Source organism: Rhipicephalus microplus, chromosome 10, assembly GCF_043290135.1.
Source record: "Rhipicephalus microplus isolate Deutch F79 chromosome 10, USDA_Rmic, whole genome shotgun sequence".
NCBI classification, from domain to species: Eukaryota; Metazoa; Arthropoda; class Arachnida; order Ixodida; family Ixodidae; genus Rhipicephalus; species Rhipicephalus microplus.
Genome location: NC_134709.1, coordinates 108,612,675 through 108,633,886, shown reverse-complemented (window position 1 = coordinate 108,633,886; position 21,212 = coordinate 108,612,675). Strand labels below are relative to the sequence as shown.

Here is a 21,212-nt window from a genome sequence, read left to right as displayed (position 1 = left end):
GCCAAGATTACTCTCTGAAGTTGAAACCAGAGCACAGCAGTGTTCTGTCTGTCACTACCATCTCATTTGACAGCCTCACTGCTTATATGGCAACATATTCAAATAAGGTTGTGAGAAAGTGTGGTCTCTGAATAATTACTGAAATCAAGGCTTCGACAGATGTCCGTATGGTCAAGAAGAATCATTGAACTCGGGAAGAATCACTGAATCATTGAAGGTTGCGAACAAGACTCCCGTTCTGGGTGCCGAAACGTCTTAATACATCTTTATTTTTCTCTTGAGGTCCGTGCCTTTGTATTTTATTGACTGAATTTTTAATGTAACTTATTTTCTTTTACTATTACTGGCTGACAGCTCGATTAATGCACGAGAGTGGGCAGGCATCATTACCAAGAAGACTGCTCTCACGAATGGTTCCTGCTACCATAGGCAGAGAGTACAGGGCGGGGGGGGGGGGGGGGGGGGGGCTCATGACTTTTTCGGGCTGCTTCATGGGAGGAAGAGCCACCCTGGTGCTGGCCTGGGATATTTTTTAGGAGCTTTGCTTGGGCTCAAATTCATCGCCAATGGACTGTTGGCCATCTTTGCTTGCAGTTATTGCACAGGAGACTGTTTGTGCTCGTTCCTTTTCCTTTCAGGCTTTTCAAACTTGGTTCATGAGGCAGTGATAGGAAGAGAGTTTGGCGCCGTGGACTGGAAACGCAGCAATTGCTTGGCTCTTGTGCAAAACAGGTACAGGATGTGCGTGTATGCATCAAGAAAATGAAATTTTCTCTATGAAATGTCTATTTCATAGAATTTCTTTATTGTCTTCTTAATACTTTCGATAAGTCTCGTTCTCTCTCTAAACACACACACACACACACACACACACACACACACACAAATATATATTCAGCAGGAAGTTCAGAGAGTCGGTATGTATAGAAAACACAAGCGAGTACAAGTACCAGAGAGCAATACTTTCATGCCTAACGTTTCAGCCGTGACGTGGCCTTCGTCAGAGAATGTAGAGTAGACAAGCATATGCGTCATGTATTGCTCTCTCGTATGTGTACTCGCGCACGTGTATGTGTGTGTGTGTGTGTGTGTGTATGTATATATATATATATATATATATATATATATATATATATATATATATATATATATATATGGTGGGCATTTAGTATACGCATCCTCTTCGCCAGCACATTACCATCATTATCATGTGTGGCTCATGCATCCTCATCCTTGTCGCGTAGCATCATCATCTTGGCTCATTCATTGTAGCTGTCGGCTGCCGGTTCCTCGGGCCTAATGAAAGGTAATCCAAACCAAGACTTCATACGTGGTGGAGGTGCTGTTAGATCCCCCGCCATCCTCTCGACCACTCTACCCTCTGGAGCTACGTTCAGGTCGCCGCTTGGGCCAGGTGTCTGGAAATATGTCGCACCAAGATGAGGCCGGTGCTGCAGCCGTTCCCACTCCACCACCGCATGCCGCGCCTTCTCACGTCATCAACAGCCTCCAGCGTGAGCCCCATCCCTTCGCTAGTATGCGCGGGGAAGATGTGGAGGAATGGCTTGACGATTTCGAACGTGTCGGCGCTGCTAACCGGTGGGATAACACCTGCAAACTCGCTCACGTGTCATTCTACCTCACGGGTATTCATCACGGGGATGGCTCATTCATCGTAGCTGTCGGCTGCCGGTTCCTCGGGCCTAATAAAAGGTAATCCAAACCAAGACTTCATAATATATAGATAGATAGAGAGAGAGAGAGAAATGTGAAAGAGTATGTCGAGCGCCATGCTTCCCCTCCGGGTACAGTTAAACCCCTTTATAAGAGGCATGCTCCGGGCAGCAATTCTTGCCTTTCATACCATAAGACGTCTCTAATAAGTAGGGCACATCGTAAGAATTTTCTTGTCAAATTGTATTTTATTGTATGCACACTGTTGTCCCTTATATCAGTGTCTCTTATAAAAGGGTTTGACTGTACAAACGCCAATGACTGCTACGACTACTGCTACTATATTAGTATTACTGTCACTATCCCCATTGCAAATGTCTGCCTGACTGGGCTACAATATGCAAGGACCCCAGAGCACTAGAAAGCCATACATGATAGAGTGTCGTTACACCATTAGGATGCCAAATAATATAACAAAAAGAAATTAACAGATCCCACGTACGGTGAGAATCCATAATATGCGAAGCACGAATGAAAAATGTTCATATGTCACTTTAAAATCAGCACAACGTTATGAGGTGGAGGTAAATGATGACGAACATGGCTTCCGTGTCATGATTATCATGTTTGGATGTGTCGTTTACCTTGGTCATCTATTCACTTCACGTGATACCAAATTTATGCATGTGGAGCTAGCGAAACGGCCACGAGCACCCTATGACCGTGGTATGTTGTCGTGTTCTTACATGACAGGCGCGTCAGGATTATCACGCTTGCACCAGTCATACATTTTGTCATTTATTGACATCACGTAACACTAAATTTGGTATATGTGGAGCTAGTGAAACGGCTGCGAGCGCACTATGAAGGGCTAATATACGTCAATGTAGCGTTGACGTGTGCGCACGCTGGGCAGAGCGACGCTACGTTAGCAAAATGCAAGCAACTCTATAGTTTGACACCAGGCGCGACCAGCATCCATTGGCGCGACCCAACGGTAACCGGTGCGAATGCAACATGCTGCATTTTGCGCTGATGCGTTACCCAGACAACACTGCATCTCCCTCTTTTCGTGACGGAGGGATGCTGGATGCGCTCAAACGCGTGTGCATCAGAGCAACGCTGCGCGACGCGCGCTTGCAAGAAGGACAGGACCGGCGCCAGGCGTGGCAATTCCTGCGCGGCGCGACCAAATGAACGCTGGCAAGCACGTGCACCACGTCACGTCGAAATGTATTGGCGCCTTGGCTGTGGCATGCAGTCATGTTCTTACATGACAAGCATCTCATGATTGTCATGTTTGCACTAGTCACACACCTTCGTCATCAAATTGGCGTCACGTAATACCAAATTTGATATATGTGAAGTTAGCGAAACGGCAGTGAACTCATCATCAGTGTGGCATGTAGTCATGTTGTTACATGACACGGGTGTCGTGATTATCTTGTTTGGATGTGTCATTTACCTGTGTCGTGTGTTCGCGTAATACCGAGTTTGGCACGTGTGAAGCTAGCGAAATGGACACGAGTGAATCCTGAGCATGCCATGTAGTCATGTTGTTACATGACACGCATCTCATGTTTAGCACGCTCCACCAGTATCATACCTATGTGATCCATTAACGTTCCGTAATACCTAATTTGGTATAAGTGAAGCTAGCGAAACGGCTGCCAGCGCATCATGAGCGTGGCATGCAGTCATGTTGTTACATGACACGCATCTCATGATTATCATGTTTGCACCAGTCACATACCTTCGTCATCCATTCACGTACTGTAACACCAAACATGGTAAATGTGATGCTAGCGAAACGGCCGCGAACGCATCATGAGGAGGCATGTAGTCATGTTGTTACATGGCACGCATGTCATGATTTTCATGTTAGGGTCTGTCGCTTGTGTTCGCCATGTAATCATGCCATACCATACCAGTTTTGCAACATGCCAGGTGAACGAAACCACTGCAAAAGCTGCAGGACCATGAAATATAAATCATGACATTCATGACATACATGTCATTATTTTCATGTTATTAGTAGTCAAATATGTTTTTCATAGAGTCATGTTATGCCATACCAATTTTGCTATTGATACCATTATCGAAATGGCCAGGAGAGTTAAAAATTGTAGGCGGCTAGATAGTTAGATAGATACGCTCGAAGTCGCCGAAGTTCGCTAAAGAATGCTTCGCATTTAAAAAAGAATTGTTCTTCTATGAAATTCTCAGCTCGGTACCCAGTCACCTTATTCACAAGGGTTGACTTTTCATTGCTTATCCCACTTGCTCCATAAATCTGCTTTTCCTTTTTAGTGCTGCTGTTATTGCTGCACGCTCTCACTGTAAGCGCTACTCCATAGAGATGAACAGTGCAAGCAACAGGACAAGAAAGAACCGACAGGATGAAAGTTCTTTTATTGCTGTGCCATGAAGCTAACAAGAATAAGTTCTAATCTCTTTAACAAAAAACAGTTGTAACTACTGCTGGCATAGCTCCTAGTCCTGCTTATGATAAGTATATTAGGGCTTTTTTTTTCTGCCGAGTTTCTTGTAGAACTTTCCAGCCGCTTGTCGCGCTTTTTGGCTTATTTGCATTTTCCCAGTCAATAAAGTAATTTTTATTGATCCTCATGTTCTCAATAACACATTTGTCAATGACTGATTAGTGCACTAGTGAAGTCACACATTTGTAGGTAGAATCATGGTCCTTCAATATTCTGGTCATGAAACTCCCGCGTCACTCAATGGGAGAGCTTCATATACCGCCCGCACTTTCCGCGCCGCGGCGCTGGCGTAGCTAGACGGGGGACGAGGAAGCCGGCCCGGCCGGCTGCTCTGTTGGCCGCCATTAGCGGACTGTTGGCGCGGAGTTGTGGTGGTCGTGCTGATCGCCCCCCTTTTTAGCTTTTCGCGGTCGCATCGTGTTGACAGCGATGCCCAACACCTGCTGCGTGCCGGGCTGTCATTCTGGATACAAGGGCACCGTCGAAAAAGTTTCCCTGTTCTGTTTACCAGCCAACGCAGAACAACGCGTCAGGTGGAAACGTGCGATCCCGCGACAGGAGACTGCCGGATTTTCGTTCGAATCAAAGTACGCTCGCGTGTGTGAAAAACATTTCGACGCCAGTGACATTGTACGTGCGGACGTGTGCACTGTGAACGGAGACATCGTTTCGCTGCCCCGAGAACGACCGAGACTGGTGGAAGACGCCGTACCAAGGATTTTTGAAGGTTTGCCTTCCTACCTCTCGAAACCAAAGCAGCGTTCGCGTGCAACGAAGGGCCCACCTCTAAAAAGGCCGCGAGAGCTTTCTCCGGATTGTGATGCGACAGTCGCGAATGCAGACGTCTCCAGTGCAGCCGACAAAGAAATCGAAGGTAAGTCTGGCACAAAGTTTGCAAGTATCCTACCCGCTCACCACGCTAACAAAATTCGCTCACTACGCTAACCAAATTGGTTCCTTCCCTTATAAATATTGCCCTTTCTCACTCTTTGCAGATGTTGTGAGAACTGAGAATCGCAATGGCTACGCTGATGCAGAGTGTCAAACAGAGGTCACCGTTTGTTCAGCGTCGGAGCTACAGAGAGTGAAGGCCCAACTTCGCAGCGTGAAGCAACAGCTTCAGTCATGTCAGCGGAAACTCACAAAAGCGGAGGCGCACGCGAATAGAAAGAATGGAGTGTATGCAGATATTCACAAGCTTTCAGACCGCGAGAAGCTCATTATAGACCAGTGCATCATGAAAGCAAATATGAAGTCTGCGAAAGCAGCACGGTAAGATCCGGTTTGTAAAGTTTGTGTGTGTGTGCAATTTTATGTGAAGTGCGATGTTCGGTGCGCATTCGTTTGCTTTCTGGATATTGACAGAAACTACTAAGTGAAGCCGTGGGACAAAACGCAATATTTTGTTTTACTTTGATGGTGCTGTTTGCTTGAGCTGTAGCAGAATCGTGACCACAAAAATTGCATTTTATTTATTGCAGGTATAAAAAGGAATGGCTTTACGATTGTTTACTGCTGAAAATCAAATCCACAGCAGTTTATACATTTCTTCACGAGAATAATTTTCTGCCTCTACCACACCCTCGCACACTCTACTCCTATCTGAAAAATCTGAAGGCCGGCTTCGGATTTGATGAAAATTTATTTGACATCCTCAAAGACAAAGTGGAAAAGATTCCAAAGAGAGAACGGCGAGGTTTTTATCTTTTTTTTTCTTTTGCATTTGATTTTTCTGGACTCTAGGTAAAGAGCTGAAATATTTTTTTTTCTTTAGGTGTCCTCATGTTTGATGAGATGAGCGTGAGAAAGAGCCTTCACGTCAGGGAATCGGATATGGCACTGCTTGGAAAGGTGGACTTAGCAGAGCACACGAAGCCGACTGACCAAGTGAAAGATGGGGACCACGTGTTGGTGTTCCTTTTCCGACCATTCCTTGGTGGCTGGTCGCAGACTGTCGGAGCGTTTTGCACGTCCGGGGCTGCACCAGGATCCACTGTTGCCAAACTGATCCTGCAGTGCATTGTACTCCTATCGAATGCCGGCGTCATTGTGGAGGCAGTCACTTGCGATAACTCAACTTCGAACCGATCAGCACTGAACTCCTTGGGTAAATATTTGCAGTCATTATTTATTTTCAAGGTATTTAGTAAGTGATTTTAATAATAGAAATGCCTTTCTTTTAGGTGTCAGTGGTGATGTCACAAGAGTATCAACATCGTTTGAGCATCCATGTGACTCCTCCAAAGTCATTCAGGCTATAATTGACCCGCCGCACATCTTCAAGTGCATCAGGAATAACCTTTTGAAGGCCGGAAAGTTCCTGGTGCGTAAAACAGTTTAAGATAAGTCATCACAGTGCTCTGGCTAACTTTGTCTCACAGCCTTTTTATAAATGTAACAGTTGCCTGGTGACAAAGAAGTACAGCATTCCCACTTTGAAGCTCTGCTGGACTACGAGGAGCAGCAAGCTGGACTTCGGGCTGTGCCAAAGCTTACGAAAGCTCACATCAGCCCCAACGCTTTCCAAAAACTGAGTGTGAGACTTGCTGTCCAGGTAAGACATAACAGCTGCTCTAGCATGAGTCATTAATCAGTATGTGTAACAAAAAGTGGTGTTGCTTCATCAGAATACAACACTCTGCCATATAACTTCTCTAAAACATTTCAGCTCTTCAGTGAAAGCACTGCTTCAGCAATGGACTTCTATCGCAGTAGAGAAGAATGTGTGAAACTTCGTGGCTCCAAAGCAACTTCGGATTTTGCGAGGCGAATGAATAGTCTATTCGACTGCTTCAATTCTAAAAGGCCACAAGATGTGCAGTACAATGAAGCGGAACACATTTCTGTAAGCCCTAATATTTCAAACCTACTGTCACATCCTTTGAAGTTCCACTTAAATCAGATTGTTTTTCAGACGCTGAAGGAGAACATCGAATGGCTTGACAGGTGGCACACTTACAACCAGAGTTTACCAAAGCAAAAGCAACTCTTCTTTCTCAGCAAGCCAACATGCAATGCTTTGAGAATGACTTTGCACAGCACAGTGACGCTTGTTGAAAAGCTGCTGAATTGTGGCTTTCGCTATGTTTTAGTTGGCAACTTTGGACAAGACCACCTCGAGGTACATTTAAACGTTTTTGCTCGTTGAAGACGTTTTCTTCACACTTTTATATTTTTCAGAGATTTTTTGGCATCGCAAGACATGTCGCTGGAGCAGGGGGACAGCCAACTGTTCAGCAATTTTTGTTCATTTACCGGTTGCTCTCGGTGAACAACTTGATCCGTCCTCCACAGAGAGCCTCGGTTGAAGGGGATGGTCCGCGTCTCCTCTTGAAAATGCAGGATCTCTTTCAACATAAAGAGCCTACTGTTAATCAGGTAAACATTTGAATAGCACCCACCAATGCTGCTTGTAGGGTGTTTGTGCATCGTAAACGTGCTGAATGTCGTCTAGCTTTTTGATGCTAATGACATGCACGTCTGGTCGTATGATATAGAACAGACTTTTATTCTGCTTAAGTAAAGTGTGGGATTGGGCTAGTTGGTAATCCATATAAAACTTCTAGGCGCGTAAAACTTCAGACAACTAACATAAGAGACGAGGACGAGCGCAGACTTTCAACTGATTTATTACTACTACGACACACATATATATATTAGAAAGAAGATAAGATCACTTGCTTAAGCAAAAAAAAAAAAAAAAAAAAATTTTTTTTTTTTTTTTTTTTTTTTTTTGCTTAAGCGCCTAGAAGTTTTATTCTGCATTTTTATATTTTACTTTACAAATTTCTCACTCTGGCCATTGTGATAACGCAAAATATGTTTCAGATTGATACCTTGGCAGTTCTTTTTGACGATATACTGCTGGAGCCTGCTGAATGCATGCAAGACATGATTCATCCCGAGTCAACGAGGGACTGTATTTTGGATTACCTTGGTGGGTATGTAGCAAAAAAGTTTGCTAAAATAAGCTGCAAGGACTGCCTCCAAACACTCAGAAGCAACTCCCGAGAGCCAACTGCATTGACTCAAATCAAGACAAGAGGATTTTTGCAAGTGCCATCGGAGAAATTACTGCGGCTCTTGCAAATTGTGGAAGAACATGTGGAAATGTGCACGGTGGACAAAATAGCCTGTGCCAGTGTTTACATGAACATTGTTGAGAACATCCTGCTGGACGACCGCACTTCTTCGGCCAGTGTTGGCTGTGGCTCACATTTCGTGAGCACTACGGCAGAAGTTGTGCACTTTTTTATTAAGTGCCGTCTGCATTTTTTTACGCGTGAGCAGAACAAACTGTTTCGTGCTGGCGGACGTCGTTTATCCTGCCCGGCCAAAGGAGGGAGGAAACCAGGGACATAAATTTTTTCAATGATTTTTGTTGTGTCATCCACTCCGTCTCCCAACTTTCATCCACAGTTTTGAAACGCAGATTTGAATAAACTATGTGCCTGTGCTCATGGCAGTTTCGAATTCTCGACGATTGCCGCGTAGCGTAGTTGCCAAATTCAAAATGTTACCCCCTGCTAGGTAAGTGGCACACAGATTTGCTTTCGTTAGGCAGAAATATCTCGCACATAAAAAGCTCAAGTTGGATTGAAAGAGATATCTAAGTGCATAAAGAAAATCTCTAGAAATATTCAAAAAGAGCAATGCAGTTTCATGTACAACTGATTCGTTTAAACTGAATAACTGGGTTGAAGGAAGATCCTGGTTGATTTCTATGTGCGCGTAGAAGGAACAGGGTGGCTAATTAGAACGCGGACTTAGAAGTCGTGGTCATTGGGAGAGTACATGGGAATGGATAAAAAAAAAGCCGCGTATATCAAAACTCGGCTGCGTTATCAAATCTGCATGCGTAAAAACAAAAGCTCTCGCTTCGAAATAGCACGTAGTGCCTATATCTAGCAGCTCACAACAGTTTCATCTCATTTTTTAATCTTTAAAATCAGGGGCGCTAATTATGACATCAAAGAAAAAAAAGAAAAGAGCACAACTTGAGCATCCCTCTCTGTCTTGTGGTGTCTCATTCTGAGCTTTTAATTTTTCAGCTATGTTTCACTAACGATATCCCTCAAGAGGTACTTCAAGGCTATTAATGTCAAGTCACCCTGATACACAGATTTGTTTATTGGCACGCGAACTTCTATTGGCTGCTTCGTGATGCCATATGGAATAAAGTGATAGTTATTCCGAAAATGAACGTTACGTGCAGCCAGAGCACGGCTGCTCCGCAATCTCTAGCGCAAAATATGTTAACCTTTCAGTCATCTAGAACCAGTCACAGTGTTCGGTTTAAGCCCCAAAAGCGGCTATGCAGGAATCGAGAAATTTAGGAACGCTACGAATGCGCGTCACTTGACAGACGAACTCAGTTAAAACATTGCCAGCAGTCAAAGACTTAGGCAATTTGACAACGCGCATCATGGACCACTTTGACAATACTAATAGCTGCTATGATTTGTTAGCGATAACACGGAGAAGGAAAATATCTGAAGAAGTGTATTTGATGGGAAACGCTTCCGCGAACGCGCTACAGCCCTGCCAAGCGCGGCCGATCGATGCCCTCCTGTTTACGGTGGCGCCTCTGGTGGCCACTTGTGTCCCTATATGAAACTTTCGCGGGAGTTTCATGACCAGAAAAAAGTATTGAAGGACCATGGTAGAATGAACAAGTGACATGAATCACACACAGGCAAATGTGCATTTATTCCAAAGGAGATTACCTAGGAGACGATGAATGAGTGCTTTATTTGGCAGCTGCACATATTTTTGCTATGCAAAATAATTAGTAAAATAATTAGTAGAAATCTGTAGGTCATGAAAGCTTTGCTTAAAGTGAGAGACACTTCTGAGGACATACCTCTAGCAGCGACGCCATACACACGCTGCAGGTGTTCCCCAAAGGCCAGCACAAGGTCGCCCAGGTCACGGCCCGCTCGAGGGCCTCGTGCACCCGCCCAGTAGCAGAGCACCCGGCGCCGCTCACGGTCCGCCACGCACACCACGTTCATGGTGGGCACGTAGGCTAGGCCATGTGGCACCAGCATGCGTTCTGGCGACATCAGGGGCAAAGAAGACCCCAATGCACTGACGTGAAACACACACTAGCAGCACGTATGAAAAGGATATATTGAGACACGCATACTAAAGGAAAAAAATTGGCAGATCTAGCATACCTAGGGAATCAATGTTATGCAAAACATGGGCATGCAAGCTGACTGTATTGTAGTGTTTTTATTGAGCGAAACGTTGCGAAGTGGGGCCAAAGACATGTAAAATTGTGCACACAGATATACATTAAACAGCTGAAAATGTTTTATATAACCAGTTATTTACAGTTGCATAACGATGCTAACAGCAACATCAATATTAGCCCGAGAACAAGTAAGCTGATAGGAAGCACTGGTGTTCGTGAGAATGGTAGCTCTGGACACAGCTACATAAATCAACTTCAGGGGATGGTGCCTAACTACAATTGATGTTAACCCGACGTGATGGCTGCATCAAAGGAGTACATAGGTAATGTTTGTAAAATTGGATAGCCAGTACTGCAACCACAATTCACGTTTCACGAACATTAGGGTCTCTTAGCAAAGTATGTCCGAGAACTGGCATGGCTCTGTGGTAGAATGCTTGATTGTTTAGCAAAAGTCTTGGGTTCGATTCCTTCCTACACCCAGACATTTTCTCTTTGCATTCGTTGGGTCAATGCTGCCAATGTCAAATTTTTCTTAACATTTACGCGATAAATTGCCCATGTGTGTTCTCGCCGTTCCTGGGTAGATACTAACTGTCCACCACCTGTGGCACATACCTGCCCGTGGGTATGTTCCACACGTCTGGCGGAAAGGTTGTGATGACATAAGCTACAGGATTAAGACATTATTTATATGATGACCACAGAATCATATTTGTCAAACCATGTTACCCCCCTTCTCCATACTAATTTTGGTTTAGCCCAAGTTAAGGGGATAATCATGAGAGCACCCAGACATAGGCAGCTAGACAGATGGATAGGCACTCAAAGGGCTCGCAGTACACAGAGAAATGCTTCGCATTTACAACTCGCAGGGTCACAGGGTACACATTTGTCCAAAACAACACGAAGGCTAAAGCCCCCATCTTTTTATTTTTCAAGTCGAAGTACCAAACCTACCCCACCCCATGATAAGTGGACGAATCATGGAGGCAATGCAAAGAGACAGTGTTACAATGCAGTTCCATCATGTGACATCACAATCTATGATGTCATCATGACATCACTATTTTTGTGCGTGTTCATCGTGACGTGATCATGATGTCTTTTTGCATCACTTCTTTCGATAGTGTCGACACGGGATGTTGATAGTCAGTTTAATTTTTGATGAAGGAACTAAGGCTTTTGCTTCAAAAGAACACTGTACAATGCAGTTGAACCCATCAATAACGAAATCCCTGGGGAAGAGATCTTTGCTTGTTATTGTGAGAATTTCATCGCAAAAGTAGAAACATAAGCACACTAATTACTTCACCCAACAAAAATTTATTTTAAGAAGTCACTGATCTTGTGCTGCCTGTTGATTTGAAAATAGTAGAGAGCGAGCTGCACAGGTTGCTGAAATACCCTGCAATGTCTACCCTTTTCTGCGATTCGCAGCTGCAGTGATGGTATTAGAAGAAGCCGGGTTGCTTCACTCTAGTGGTGCGAAAACTGAGGTACCAGCCGAGCTGGTGGTGTCCCTATCCTTTTCAGCCTCATGTCCATATTCCTTTATATCGCTTTCTTTATTTATTTCTATCCTTCCTTCTTAGGGTAATCTTCCATTTTCTTCTCTCTACCTTTACATTTCTCATTTGTTCTTTTTATCAATTTTCTGTCTTTGATTCTCTTTTTCTTTCTGCCTTTCATTTTCTCTGTTCATTTGGTACTTTACATGGTGTCCCCTATTCTCTTCTCCTCACCCTCAAATCAGCCTTCTTCAACCTCACTCTCCTTTTCCACCCCCTATGCTATTCTATACTATGCAAGGCTATACTGTGCTCTGGTAGCTGCTTGTGTTCACAAGGTGTGTACCTATATGGGTTCGAATCTCAACCTGCGAACGAAATTTTCCCCTAGAAGCTCTCTCTTTCTCTATCTTTGGTTCTCTCCCTCCCCGTACTTGTTGTCTCACTTCTAGAGTTAATGCATCCCGTGCCAGAGAAATCGGTGCTTGTTCTTTGGGAGCGAAGCAGAAGGTGAAAATGAAGATAATTACTAAGTTGAAAAAGAGGAAGTAGAGAGCATGTGCCGATCCTTTGTCATGTTTTTATGGTGAGATCGCACAAACTACCGTGTAAAACAGCTTTGCTGTTAAAACAGCATTGCCTCAAATGCTCAAACGTTCAGTTATGTTCCGAAAGATCCAGTTTTTACAATACTTATGTCTTATAAAGATAGGGAGTCAAGTTCAAGTACAAGAGTGTGAGGCTACCTTGGAGCCCTATGTCAGCCAGGTGGTTTCCATCTCGGTTGAATACGGCAATGCGGTGGTTGCAGTAGCCGTCGCTGACAAAGATACGTCCAGATGGGCCCAACGCAACGCCTGTCGGCTTGCAGAAGTGGTTTCGACCGCTGCCCGGCTCAAAAGCATGACCCAATGCCAGTGGAGGTCCTGAAGAACCGAACCTGAAAACCTGTGCATTCAAAATGAAAGCGTTTCATTCAAGGCAGGGCTCCTTGTCTTACCTGAAGATAATGTTTCAAGACAGTCGTTGTGCATACCAGAACACGACTAAATGTATATTACTAGAAGCTTGTCATAATTGTAAAGCTAGCTTTTCTGCGATGCAGTTAGCTCATCTAATGGCAGCTAGTCACTTCCTCAAAAAGCATCTTCAAGTGCACTTTTCCAGCACCATGAAGCGCAAAATGTATACTCTTAATATAAACACCCACAGTAGACAAGCCCCAGCATGTAGCTAGGATCCTGCCTCAACTTGAAGCACAACAGGCACCACCAACAGATGGGCAGTGCAGGAAAGTGCACTTCTGGATTATGGAAATGGTCTATTACCAGCACTAACTTAATGCAAAATTTCCATACTAGCTTGTACTTGTGAACTGTGTGTTCATGGCTTAAAAAAGGATTGGTGATGCTGTCATTGACCAAGTCGAAGTGAAAAACCTAGGCCAGGCAGTGTCACTGAGCACCGCTCGCCACTGGCAGTCAAATGCACCGTGTACTTGCAATTACAAGAGCTTTCATCCTTTTCAATTTAGGACACGATTTGTTTCGTCAGTAATAGTTTTGCGCATCGATTCCTTCACTAGTTTGACTTCAAAACTTGTCGAGCTGCTTTGTTCATATTCTGCAAAACAGTGATGCCCATTCCTGTCTTTCGTTCCTTTCACCCTGCATTTCATTGTTACCATTTTGCATAATTTGACCTTTCAGAGATGATGTACACAACCTGCCTCCTGGCAGAGTAACCGCCCCCTAAAGGCAGTGGTGTGGCAGTCTATTTGGGGATTGAAACGAATTTAGCATCGCTTGTGAAACCTTCCCTTCCAAAAAAAAAAAAAAATGCGCGGATTTTTTTTTTTTTGGTGTTGTTGTGTGCAGGCTGGTTCACGCCAACTTTTCAGTTTGCACAAGTATTCGACAGCTTTCCAGGTTTCTGCGGAACCGGACTAGGGGTGCTCAAATGGTTACGCTCACCTGATGTAATGCCACATCCGTCGTCCACACGTGGTCATCGGCATCAACATGAATGCTGTGCGGCATGTAGAACCTGCGTGCATCATCAAACAAATGGCATTTTCGAAAGTGGTGTGTAAACGGAACCTACGGTATTGAGTACCAGCAGTGCAGTACTAGTTAAGTGACATGGACGATCACAGGTTGCACTCAAGTGCAGTCGGCTTACAATAAAATAGAAAAAGAAATAACCGATCCCATGGCCCGTTGTGCATAATAAAAGTGAAATACAACATGCAATTGGTTTGGCTTCTATGCACAAAATAATAATTAGTAAATGCTTTAGCAACTACACTTGCAACAGTGTGCTAAAGCACACCATTACAAATTCAGATGAATCTAGATGCGAGACAACTTACTATAGCGTTGTTTCAGAACTTTTCACACTATACTTGACTAGCATGAATGATTAATTAATCTATTCAGAAGCGGCTATATAGCATTCAAGAGTATTAAACATACAAAAAACGAAAGATATAAAGAAATAATCACTAACTACCAAATTTATATAGCCAATTCCAGGCGGGAGCATCTCTACCGCAATCCTTAGCAGCACATAAAGAATGCATCAGTGGTGCAATACAGACAATTCACAGGACTACGTGACATTGTGTATAGAACAAGCTCGATTATAGTATGGACGTGTGTTGCTTCATGAAAAGGGCATACCTATATATTGAACATTTGTAGAGGGTGTGAAAACTTCGCGGGTCACGAGAGAGGCCTTTGCCCTGCAGTGGGCCTAGTCAGGCTGATGATGACAGCGATAAACTTGGCGAGTTCAGGATTCCTTTCATTCATCTTCCAAGTGTGCATGTGTAATGCTTTAAAAGATATAGCCTTCTCAAAATGAATTAACCATTCATGCTAGCTCCAACTTTGAGCCCGCAGTGCCCAAAGGGAACAAAAATAGTGGCAGAGTGACGTGCTCACATGTTCTGGCCCCAGTGATGAATTAGGGCACCGGACTGTGAGTCCACCACACAAATGGTTGGTTCCTTGATGACTGCGTTCTGGTGTCGATACACATGGCCAGCCGTGAATGACCTGGGTGCGTGCATGACAGGTAGATAAAGAACAAACAGCTTTTGTAGATGATTGTAGCAAAACTCCACGTGATTCTAATGTTGTTAAATAGTGCCGTGCCAAGAGCTCACATAATGATGATTACATCAATGCCAATGAGATCAGTGTAACACATATTACTTCCTCGCTTGAGTGTTCCCTGGCCTGGAGTATACCATACTAAGTACCATTTCCCCATCTGTTGTGCAACAGTGACCTAGTTTTCGGTTAACTTCCAGCTGGGACAGTCTTAAGTTATTAACGCTCCAACAACTGCACAAGAAATAACCGAAATAGAAAAGTTCCATTTCCACAATTCTTGGTTTGAGAGAACATTCAGGTTATATATATATATATATATATATATATATTACTGATAAAGTGCAATAAGGCAGGCTCAATTATGCTCAATGGAATGTGAAAAACACAAAACAGAGCTAAGACAAAACAAAAAGTAGAGCTGACCTGTGGGAAAAGACATGTTGTTACTGTATTATTAGTGGCTAAATTATTATATTAGTTGCATAAAAATTGCTCTTACTTTTCTGTATCCATTCTTCATTGTGCAATTACTCTCTGGTTGGCATCACTTCCAAAGGGTATGGGACTAAGCTTAACGCCAAATAGAGCAAGTAAACACAATGTTTTGCAGTTACAAAGTATAACTTTTGCTTGCGTATATGTGGTGTGCATCACTCCTACCCATGTATATCACTATGAGAAAATTGATAGCATTTTAAAATAAACAAACACACCACAAGAGCACCTAAGTTTTATTTATTTATTTACTTGACCATACTGCCAACTCCTGGTTTTCCAATGACTGTCAACGCTACTGCATTGAAAACAAGTCATGGTCTTAGTGGCCGAGCTCACGTTTCGTCCCAGACGACTGGGCCCCGGTGAAAGACGTACAGCTGGCCCCGGCTGTTGACAGCAACACCGGCCACTTGGCCCAGCATGCTCTTGTTGGCAATCTCCCATCTCGTATCCTCCCATGGCAACAAGTTTTGCTGCAATAACAATAATAATTATTGAGGGTTTAACGTCCCGAAACCATCATATCATTATGAGAGGTGCTGTTGTAAAGGGCTTTGGAAATTTTGACCATCTAGGGTTCTTTAACGTGCACCCAAACCTAAGCACACAGGCCTACAGTATTTTCACCTCCATCGAAAATGTGGCTGCCACGGCCGAGATTTGATCCCACGACTTGCGAGTCAGCATCCGAGTACCTTAGCCACTAGATGACTGCAACAGGCAGGTTGTGGTGCAACAGTTTTCAACAATGAAAAAGGCACCACTCGTAACATGTTTCTGCAGTAAACACTGCGATAATGGTTAAACTAGGCTCATAAAAAGCGAGTTCTAAGCGAATAGTGACTTTGGTCGAATAATTTTGAATCGTATTCGAGTATTATACATTACATATCATGAAGAAAAATTGGCATATTTGTCATGACCCAACTAATCTGCACAGTATTTTCAAAAGAATGAAAACAAGGCTTGTGCAAATGCTACTTTTTTTGGTTCAAAGGAAGTAAAAACAACTTTGAATAGTAGCAAGATTTTAATTCCGATAGAAGCAAGTGATAACTTGAAAAAATAATACTTTTTAATATTTACTACACCTAAAGCATATAAGCCCATAAAACAAGCTTTAAAACTTAACATACTATGACGACGCGGGATCGATGAACACACAAAGCACTTCGAACAAATACGCATTAAGGATCACAGGAAAAAGACTGCAACGTCTTCTTCGTCTCTGCCCTCGGCCAAGGACACTTGCGCTGCTTCGTTGTCGCCGCCATTGGCACATACGCGCGTCATTATTCCCCCTTTTAAAAAAAACGTCGCCCCGATGTTAAACTTTCAAGAAGCAAGGTGAAACCAAAACTGCACAGTTAGTCAGTGAAAGTAAGGCTTTATTCGAAGCACGTGGGCAATCTCTGGTGAGTGTCTGCGGTGCTTTGAACAGTGCACGCCGTCCAGAACAACCTCGTAGTTGACGTCACTAATGCGTCGCAGAACCTTGTAGGGTCCGAAGTATCTTCGCAACAGCTTTTCGGAAAGCCCACGCTGACGAACAGGTGTCCAGACCCATACTTTGTCATCCACGTTGTATATGACGGGTCTGTGCCGGAGGTTGTAATACTTGGCATCGTCGTCTTGCTGTTTGGTGATTCGCAACCTGGCAAGTTGTCTGGCTTCTTCTACTAGCTGGGTAAACTCTTCGGCGTCTGTCTCATTGCAATCGTTTTCATGAGGGAGCATTGCGTCTAACGTTGTTGTAACCTCGCGTCCGTAAAGGAGACTAAAGAGTGTCTTCCGAGTGGTCTCTTGACGAGCTGTGTTGTACGCGAACGTGACGTAGGGTAAAATGATGTCCCAGTTCTTGTGCTCTACATCTACGTACATGCTTATCATGTCAGCCAGGGTCTTGTTGAGGCGTTCGGTGAGCCCGTTGGTCTGGGGATGATACGCCGTTGTCTTCCTGTGAGCTGTACCACTTAGTCGGAAAATGGTGTCCAAAAGCTCGGCCATGAACGCAGTACCTCTGTCGGTGATGACTATTTCGGGGGCATCGTGTCTTAAGACGATGGCTTCGATGAAAAATTGCGCCGCTTCAGCTGCCGTTGCCCGTGGCAGAGCGCCTGTCTCCGCGTATCGGGTCAGGTAATCCGTGGCGACGATTATCCACCTGTTTCCAGTGGCAGACTTTGAGAAGGGGCCCAGAAAATCCATGCCAATTTGTGCAAACGGTGTCGCCGGCACTCGAACAGGCTGCAGCAGGCCAGCTGGTTTGATGGATGGTGGCTTGCGGCGCTGGCAATCTAGACATGCCTGCACGTAAGATTTGACAACTTCGGCAAGTCTTGGCCAGTAATAGTTCTGCCTTATCCTCGCCAATGTTCTTGCGTAACCCATGTGACCAGCGGTAGGTTTGTCGTGACAGGCTTGCAGTACCTCACGGCGAAGCGAAGAAGGAACGACGAGCAAGTAGCTGCTGCCGGTGGGTGAAAAGTTCCTCTTATAAAGAACGTCATTTCGCAAGCAGTACGACGGCAGCCCTCTCGCAAATAACTTCGGAACGCTATTCGCTCGCCCCTGTAGGTAATCTATAAGTGGTAGCAGCTCAGCATCGCCACGCTGCTGTTGAGAAAAGGTGGCAGTGTCCACAATTCCAAGAAAGGCCGCGTCGTCATCGTCGTTGTCCGGGGATGCCATCCCAACAGGAGACCGAGAAAGACAGTCGGCATCGGTGTGTCGTTTTCCCGACTTGTAGGTAACAGTGAAGTCAAATTCTTGGAGCCGAAGACTCCATCGTGCAAGGCGGCCAGACGGATCTTTCAAGTTGACTAACCAACAGAGAGAGTGGTGATCGCTGATAACGGTGAATGGGCGGCCGTACAAATAAGGACGAAACTTCAGGACTGCCCATACCATTGCAAGACATTCTTTTTCCGTCGTAGTGTAATTAGCTTCAGCTCGGGACAGCGTCCTGCTGGCATAGACGATCACGTTTTCATTGTTGTCCTTCGACTGTACGAGCACTGCTCCAAGACCCACATTACTAGCGTCTGTATGAAGTATTGTCGGCGCGTCTTCATCGAAGTGGGCCAGCACGGGGGGTGTTTGCATTCGCTGACGAAGCTCGTGAAATGCCTGCTGTTGGTCTTTGCCCCATCTGAAGGGGGTATCTTCCCGAGTAAGCTGTGTCAAGGGCCACGCGATGCGCGAAAAATTAGCAATAAACCGCCGGTAATAGGCACAGAGTCCTAAAAAACGTCGCACTGATTTTTTGTCAGATGGCGTCGGGAAGTTTGCCACGGCGGCAATTTTATCCGGGTCGGGTCGGATCCTTTGGCTGCTCACGACGTGACCGAGGAATCGAAGTTCGTGGAAGCCGAAGTGGCACTTTTCTGGTTTTAGAGTAAGACCAGCCAAGCGTATTGCTTCAAAAACTGCTTCGAGCCTTCGTAAGTGTTCCTCAAAAGTCGCCGAAAAGACGATCACGTCATCGAGGTACACCAAGCAGGTTTGCCACTTAAGTCCCGACAGAACCGTGTCCATGAGACGCTGGAATGTTGCTGGTGCCGAACATAAACCGAAAGGAAGAACCTGAAATTCATAAAGTCTGTCGGGCGTAACAAAGGTGGTCTTCTCACGATCTCTCTCATCCACTTCAATTTGCCAGTAGCCGCTTTTTAAGTCCATAGACGAAAAGTAGCGTGCGTTTCGTAGTCTATCCAATGAATCATCAATACGCGGCAGAGGGTAGACGTCCTTCTTTGTGATCTGATTAAGCTTACGGTAATCGACGCAGAAACGCAAGCTACCGTCCTTCTTTTTGACGAGTACTACAGGTGATGCCCAAGGACTGTTAGACGGCCGAATAACACCATCTTCTAGCATCGTTTTCACCTGTTTTTGAATTACCTTACGCTCCTTTGGGGCGACTCGATAAGGATTTTGCCGGATGGGTCTGGCATTGGAATACGTGATGATGCGGTGTTTCGTCAGTGCCGTTTGACCAACTCTTGATGTGGATGAGAAGCAGCCGTGGAACTTGTTGATCAGCGTGAGAAGGCGGTCTCGCTCAATGGGAGACAACATTGGACCAACGTCTACAGGTGTCGGTGTAGTGATAGTAGGCGCTGCTGCTTCCTCCACTAAATGACAATCTTCTGTTTGCAAGAGTTCGTCAAAATAGGCAATAGCCATGCCTTTAACTATGTGTCGGCGTTCTCTGCTGAAATTTGTCAATAGCAGTTCAGCGTATCCGTCAATAACAGTGATGACAGCCCTGGCAACAGAAATGCCGCTAGTGAATGCGAGCTCCTTGATGTGTTCAGCGATGCCAGTACCATTTTGTAATTTGTCACAGTGCACGGATACCAGAGAACAACTTCGTGGCGGCAGTATGACGTCGTCATCGGCAATACGGAAGCGAGATGGCTGGTGTTCCTCATCTGTAGCAGTCTCCGAGCTTACAGTGAACGTTACGCTTCTGTCACGGATGTCAATCACAGCCCCGTATTCGCGCAAGAAATCCATTCCCAATATGAGCTGTTTACAGCACTCGTGGAGAACGACGAGGGTGGCGACAAAGGTGGAACCAGCAATGAAGAGTCGGGCCGTGCACTTTCCAACCAGTGTCATCAACTGACCTCCTGCAGTTCTTATATTGGGTCCCTGCCATGGCATTTTCACCTTCCTTAGTCTTTCGGCTAGCTGTAGGCTTATTATAGAAAAGTGGGAGCCAGTGTCCACTAGTGCCGTCACTTGGTGGCCGTCAATGTGAACGACGAGGTCAGCGCTGATAACGTCGGTTACGTCGGCAGTTGTCTCATTCGTCAAATTAGTCGTTGCTGTCGTCTTCTTCGGTATCGATGGCTTCGAGCTGTCACTTGTCTGCAATGGGGGCTGTTCGGAATTTCGAATATTGGCAACCCCACCCCCCGAGGCCACTGCGTCTAGTTTCCCCGTCGCGGGCTAGGAAACCTGCCCCTGGTGACGTCGGCAAAACTGCGACGATTAGGTGAACTGGGCCGCGCAAGAGATGGAGAACGTGATCTGGGCATTACTGGATTCTGCGGCGGTGTGTTCACATGGGCGTAGTTGTACATGCGTTGATTGTCGTACGCAATGTAATCAGGGTAGCGAGGAAATCTCGAGTACTGAGCGTCGCGATAACGGCAAACTCTGTAGACGTGCCCAGCTTCGCCACAATGAAAGCATACCGGTCGACGGTCAGCGGTACGCCACAAATTGGTTTTCCGACGCTGGTAGGTAAGTGGAGACTCACTATTGGGCCACGTTGTGGGGCTACGTTGTGGGGCATGTTGGTTATACGGCATTCGTCTTGTTGGAAGAATCGGTGAGGTTGCGAAAGTGGTCGGTGCTGACAGTGGCTGTGTTTGCAGGGTTGGTGGTGGTCCAGTCATTGGGGTCTGCTGTGCTGAAGGAGCGACGACGGGGCGTCGGACTGCATCAGCATAAGTAAAATGTCGTCGCACACCATTATAACCGGATGAAGAGAGAGCATGGCGGACCTCATCCCGGACAACATCAGCGACAAAAGACAATGCCGGCGTCGGTTCAGTTGCTGGAATTAAACCAAGCTGCCGAAGCTCCTCCCTCAAAATCTCCCGGATGACTTCCCACAGAGGCCTGTCGTTGTCGCAGAGGCTCGCCGCAGTCGTGACAGGGCTACTCGCTCGAACGTTGACCGGGTTCTGCTGGC

At 45.3% G+C, this 21,212-nt stretch overlaps 1 protein-coding gene across 3 annotated transcripts in view; it reads right to left on the bottom strand.

Annotated features, from left to right (window-relative positions):
- Positions 1-21,212, bottom strand: part of LOC119181443 (peptidyl-alpha-hydroxyglycine alpha-amidating lyase 1) — a 32,482-nt gene that overhangs the window by 5,628 nt on the left and 5,642 nt on the right. The window contains exons 2-6 of one of the 3 annotated variants that reach the window (XM_037432697.2): positions 15,839-15,975; positions 14,831-14,944; positions 13,859-13,931; positions 12,632-12,833; positions 10,039-10,230 (exon numbers count right to left, since the gene is read on the bottom strand). In XM_037432697.2, coding sequence (XP_037288594.2) covers positions 10,039-10,230; positions 12,632-12,833; positions 13,859-13,931; positions 14,831-14,944; positions 15,839-15,975 — 718 coding nt within the window. Of the gene's footprint in view, positions 1-10,038; positions 10,231-12,631; positions 12,834-13,858; positions 13,932-14,830; positions 14,945-15,751; positions 15,976-21,212 lie in introns of those variants that run through there. The other 2 variants (XM_075875976.1, XM_075875977.1) reach the window with 2 other exon arrangements.